Source organism: Pseudorasbora parva, chromosome 2 (genome assembly GCF_024679245.1).
Source record: "Pseudorasbora parva isolate DD20220531a chromosome 2, ASM2467924v1, whole genome shotgun sequence".
In the NCBI taxonomy this organism is placed as follows: Eukaryota; Metazoa; Chordata; class Actinopteri; order Cypriniformes; family Gobionidae; genus Pseudorasbora; species Pseudorasbora parva.
The window spans coordinates 37,208,407-37,214,896 of NC_090173.1; the positions used below are offsets into that span (position 1 = coordinate 37,208,407).

General features: G+C 41.4%; 1 protein-coding gene across 1 annotated transcript; it reads left to right on the top strand.

The window, feature by feature from the left end:
* Window positions 1-138: 138 nt before the first annotated feature.
* On the top strand, window positions 139-6,270 carry wnt9b (wingless-type MMTV integration site family, member 9B). The gene is made up of 4 exons (XM_067428964.1): window positions 139-482; window positions 1,597-1,850; window positions 3,234-3,499; window positions 5,649-6,270. The coding sequence occupies exons 1-4, from the start codon at window positions 397-399 to the stop codon at window positions 6,111-6,113; spliced, it is 1,071 nt and encodes a 356-aa protein (XP_067285065.1). The 5' UTR covers window positions 139-396; the 3' UTR covers window positions 6,114-6,270.
* Window positions 6,271-6,490: the final 220 nt, after the last annotated feature.

Sequence of the window (6,490 nt, forward strand, 5' to 3'; positions counted from 1 at the left end):
GACATTAGTGTGATGAAGATTTGATCATTATTAAAACGGCATAGCCATATGAAATAATCGATTTTTCATAATCAGAAGACATTTCATAATCATAATGTATTTCATAATCAGAAGAGGAGAAAAGTTGTCTGAATCAGCTCTATAAGTGAACCATTCAGCAGGTAAGCACACCTGCCAGTTTGTAGGGAAATAAGAGTCGTTTCCTTGGATGGCAATAGGCGGAGTAAATGACTGATGATCCAATAAGTTCGGCGCTCATGCCTTACCCCTCTCGGGACCGCGCCTCCCCAAGGGCTGGAATGAGTTTCTGCCCCTTTAAGAAGTTGCTCTGTCCAGCACAGCTGGGATTTCAACAAGGACAGATAGCGCAATGAAGAGCAGCGTCGACCCGTCATCATGTGCACCGGGCTTCCAAGGACTGCCTGTCCGCTGCGACTTATTGCCCTCTGCATCCTTCTCTCCCACGCAGCAGCCTATTTCGGGTCAGCAGAGACTTTAATATCCTCCATCTTTTCTGATTTCATGGAAATAGCCTCCGAGTGCATTATTGATATATTTGACATGGAATAGAATCATTTTAAGTGGCGTCAACAGGTGGAGATATTTGGTGATGTTGGCTATCCCATGCGCAATTACGCATATCTTGTTATTGGTTTTTTTTTTATGTTTAACAATCATGTTTTAAACCTGACTGCTACAAATAATCTCCCTGATCAGAATGGAATAATTATTTAAAGAATTAAGTATTTAAAAAATGTATTATTATGTAAAAAATAATTTATTTTAAATAAGAAAACTTTTGGCTTGCTCTCAAAAAGTAGCTACCAGTAACACCATTAGATTTCGTTTTATGTATTTCTTCAACTTGTTTTTAACATTGATTTGTCTAAAATATTGAAATGGCGTGTTGTTCAGGCCGATTATTGCCTGAGAGCAGCGCAGTGTATGGATCCAGATGTCTTCCGATGGTTTGGCACCGCGTCCTTACCCTCGCGCTACCTGATCATTAAGATCTTTCTGGCTTACGCACACAGGACGCTGCCCCACTGGTGTTTATATTAAGAATGCTATAAACACGTAAAAACACCATCCAGTGGGTTTTAATTAAGAGTGCTCACTGAAGATTGTTAAGCGCCACAGTAGTGTTCCCAAAATCCAAGGGCGCTCAGACTACTCATGGGGAAATAGCACGTGTAGTCACTCTATTCAAACACGACTATTCAAATCAGGTATTTAAACATATTCAAAGCACGCGTGTCATCATTAGTGCATTCGTATTTATTGATTCACTGTCTTACGTTTTCAAATACAGCACACAAAAATTGTGCCGAATTTTACATATCTGAAAAATTATTGGAAATTAAATGGATGAAATTCAGTTAATCTGAAACAAAGATTTTAATATATATAATATATATAATGAAACATTTTACAGAGCAGCCTATCTGATGTTTTAAAAGTTCTTGAAGGCGAATTGTATGGACAGTGTGTGTATGTGTGAACTAATCAAAATGAACTTCCTTAAAAGTAAATGAATGTTTTAACTGTAGCCTATACTGTAGTTTTAGTGACTGTATTTGTGTGTGTTATCGTTAGGCTTACAGGTCGCGAGCCCTTGGTTTTTCTGCCCGGTCCATTTGCCAACGAGCCTCCGAACGGTAAAGCGCACCTGAAGCAATGCGAGCAGATGACTTTGACGCGCAGGCAAAAGCGATTGTGCCGGCGGGAACCGGGGCTGGCGGAGACTCTGAAGGAATCTGTCCGCCTCAGCCTCCTCGAGTGCCGCTATCAATTCCGCAACGAGCGCTGGAACTGTAGTATGGATGGCCGTGGAAGTCTTTTAAAACGAGGTAAGATATAGGCTAAGAATCGCCATGTGTTTTTTTTAATTTCTGTACATTTCTGTGAAATATGAAACAACTAATATTGAATTTGCCATCTTAACGTGTGGTTAAGTTAAACATTTTAATATAGGCCTATGCTAAAGTAAGCTTGACAGCTTTTTTATTCAGCCATTTTTATCCTTTCGCTCAAGGTCATTAAGTTATTTTTATGGAATAATTTTCCCATCATAAGGATTTATAGATAGATAGATAGATAGATAGATAGATAGATAGATAGATAGATAGATAGATAGATAGATAGATAGATAGATAGATAGATAGATAGATAGATAGATTAAGGGACAAAAAATAAATGACCAAATATTGTGAGATTAAAACCCACAAAACTGAATTTTACAATTTGCTGTTTGGTAGTCTTAAATTAATCAGTGCTTTTTACATGTCCGAAAATTAATGTTTTAGTATTAACAACTATCAAAAAAACTTCCATGTGGTGCCTGTTTCCAAACGGACATGTGCGTAATGTGCAGGATGTGAATGTTAGAGCCATGCGTAGGTCAGTCCGCTGGTAATTAGGGACTTGGGAAGCGCGGAATCCCTGTGCGGTGAGGCCTCGCGGGGCCAGTTGAAGTATTTTTATCTCGCGGAAAAGCGCCCAGTTCTCAGAGGAAAAGGGCGGCGTGATCGCGCGCTTTCATCTGACAGAAAACCTAGTCAAAATAATAATTAATTATATGAAAATACACGCCTTGTCTCAGCTCTGATCTAAGCAAACAATAATACGAGGAGGTTGCAAGGGGATTAAGGTTAAATGATCATGACACAACATTGCGCTTAACACTTAATGGAGAAAGTTCTAGATTATGATAGTGGATTTTTAGACATTCGGGGGAAGACAAGAGTGGCTTTTTCGTTTAAAATTGCTCAAAAGGCTACATGAAGTGAGTTTTAAATAATTAACGTGATCCTGGAAATGTACTTTAAAAATCCAATATCTCTGTGACATTTAATATGCTCATATATGGACATTTATTTATTATATAATTTCCACTTCATATTGTCAGTTACAATGCTGTTATAGAAATGCATAGTTTGCAATCAAACATAATTTATTACTATTTTATTCATATGAAATCATTTCGATCAGGTTTATTGTTTAGCTTGTCATGTAAGCTCATCATGTCACCCCCATGAGTCAACCAGCTTCATGTCAAATCAAACAGCTTTTATTATGCTCCTAATATTGCCATAGCATTGCAGTGTCATGTAAAAATATTTTTTAAAAGTACTTAATTTAAGTGTAAAACTTTATAATGGGGAAAAAGTAGGCTACAATACACATTTAGAGCTTTACACAATGTTCATGAATAAAATGCATCGGTTCCTCAGGTTTTAAAGAGACAGCCTTCCTGCTTGCGGTGTCATCAGCAGCCTTGTCTCACGCGCTGGCCAAAGCGTGCAGCTCGGGACGCATGGAGCGCTGCACCTGTGACGATTCTCCTGGCCTGCAGCACCGTGAGGCCTGGCAGTGGGGCGTATGCGGGGACAATCTGAAATACAGCACCAAGTTTCTCAAGAAGTTCTTGGGGCAAAAACGAGTCAGCAAGGACCTGCGCGCCCAGATTGACTCTCACAACATTAATGTCGGCATCCGGGTAAGATGCAAAATATAACAAATATTATAATAGTAAATCCCCCCCAAAAAATGGTATTGGCATGGTCAAAAACAATTTCATTTTTTTGATAGTGACATAATGGCTTTGTGGACCTTTCAATCTCCTTCAAAGCTTGTAGAAGAGAACATCTGTAAGGGTTAATTTCTCTCACACCTTCACGTTCTATCCTGGCTGGCGGGTTGCGGTCTCCTAGTTCATTGTAGCCCAAAGGAGAGTTCAGCGAGTGGGGTGAGGCAGGTAGGTAAGCAGGTATTGGCCAGCTCTCTGGAGCCAGGTGTTCCTTCCTCTGGTCCAGGCATGACAGCGCTTGCTGTGGGGGCCCTTTTCAAAATTAGAGGTCTCCCCATGAGGGCGATTATACAGAGAGGAGGCCTCTGTAATATACGAGCATTTTTTCCACCTACTGTATGCCTCCCGCTCTACCAGTCTCACTGCTGCCGCTGCCGCCGTCGTCTCTGCTCACCCAGACTTTCATAAATCCTCATAACATCCCTCAAAACAGTCCTGTTACCAGGAGACTGGTTGCCTCAGGGAAAGACAGAGGGAACAAAAAAGGGGGAGGGTTTACGAGATTCACTGAAAGAGTAAGAAAAGAACGGCTGGACAAACTCGGATCTTATCTTATCAGTCTCCGGTTTTGTTGTTTCCCACAATTGACACCTCAGGCCACAGATGGCGGTTAACAAAAACAAGCAAAGGTGGCTGAGGTCTTGTTATCCCCTCCCCATTGAGATTCTCTCCATTTCCTCGCTTCTCCTTCTCTGTTTTTCTCAGGTGGCCCTGGGGTGGGAGCTCATACCTGTGTAGGGTGGAATACCCCCATCGACCATTTGACCTCCCCATCTCCCTCTGGGCCCTTTTTGATAGACAGCCTCCTCCCCAGAATGTGAAATGAAGAGAGGAGCCTAATAGGAGAATAGATCAACAGTAAACAATATGATTAGTCTCTCAAACTCAGAGATACAATATTTTGAAATATTGAAAATAAAGAGAGAGAGAGAGAGAGAGAGAGAGAGAGAGAGAGAGAGAGAGAGAGAGAGAGAGAGAGAGAGAGAGAGAGAGAGAGAGAGAGAGCAATATAAGAAAAAATGGAAACATGCTGATCGGAGCATAGATCAGGGTTGGTGGTCTTCAAGAAGATCAGGTCAGAGTTTAAATACTGCCAGCTCAGACATTCCCTCTCCATCCATCATCTATTCTACATCATGCCAACCTGATTTTTTTTTTTCAGCTCAGGGCTGTGGAGCCCTTAAGCATTCACTCAATTTTTTGTGAAAAACGTATAATTTGAGACGGCATGCCATCCCACTTTTAGAATGTCTATGATCATCTCCCTCTCCACATTTGGGGAAATAATCGACACTAATATATTATCGTTAAATGTAAAAATAAATAAAAAATCTTTCTTGGCCTGTTGGACTACAAGGCCACCAATTGTCCAACAAAATAGGCCCCATGACTTTTCCAATTTTCTTGATTTACTCGATGAGGATTAAGGAGAAGGATTAAAAAAAACGTTTTTACTCACAATTTCTACCCGATTATAAAATGTAAAACTTGTATCCTAGTTTTCTAAGGCCAGAGGAATCTGGGTTCTTCAAATAAAAAACTGTTTTTGAATGGGTGGATTAAAATATGAAATATCTTATTTTGAGTCATTTTATGTCATATTGAGGCCCCTTTGGAAGTTTGTTGAAGTTCCTTAGTTTTATGCCCTCTGGTTTAGAACTGCTGTTCTAGGCCCTTTTAATGCCAACATAATAGGAATAATTGAAAATTAATTTCACACCAAGAGTGAAACCATAGCCTTTTATGATAAGTGAAAAATTGTCATTTGAAATTTGATTCACAGTCAATTTCAGGCTTGGAATTTGGATCAAAGCTTACATCTTATATTATTATTATTATTATATTCATATTTCTGTAGGATTTAATTGTTTCCATTTAAACATTTCTTAACCTCCAAATATCCATGGGGAAAGAGTCTTAGCCATTCAAAAATGGTGCCAACTTTCAGCATCCCTATTTAATAATCTGTATGAAACCTCTCTTTCATCTCATTTTCACAGGATCATAGTGTTGTATTTAGCATACATGTCTTCAACACTGCCTTTCCTTTACCTCTCAGGCGGTGAAGAGTGGACTTAAGACCACTTGTAAGTGTCACGGCGTCTCCGGTTCGTGCGCTGTGAGGACGTGCTGGAAGCAGCTCTCCCCGTTTCAGGACACAGGCCATCTTCTGAAGTACCGCTATGACACGGCTGTTCGAGTGCACAGCGTCACAAACTCCGCCACGGGGGAGACGGAGCTGGCGAGCCCTCGTCGCAACACGGTTCCCCGTCCACGACCCACTGAGCTTGTGTTTCTGGAGGAGTCGCCCAGCTTCTGCAGACCATCGCGCTACTCACCCGGGACGGCCGGCAGACCTTGCTCCAAGGACACCAGCTGCAGCAGCCTGTGCTGTGGACGAGGCTACAACACGGCCCTCCGCCTCACCACCCTCTCCTGCCACTGCCAGGTACGCTGGTGCTGTCATGTCGAGTGTCAAACCTGCCTCAGAGAGGAGGAGGTCTACACCTGCAAGAAACATTGATAGACCATGAGAGGAAGAAAGAGACTGAGAGGAAGAAGCGGAAAGGGAGGAAAGTTGAGGATGCATCTTCTAATCAACTTATGAAAGTTTTGGATCCAGGTTGTGCTAAGGGAAAAGATTTTTAGGGTGATCTGCCATTCTTACCTGATTCAGAATGGCTTAGATGAGATGGCTAAATGGCTGAGCGTCACTTTCTCAAACTTTGTCTTACAACAGCTCTTCTGTCATCCCAGTCATTTCACTACCCCGACTCCAACTTCTCTGGTCGGTTACCAATAAAACCAGTCAAGAGAGTCCTAGGGGGGTATTTATGGCTTAGGTCAGTCTCGAACCCTCCATGGACAGCAAGCCAAATATGTATACCTTTTTCTTCAAAG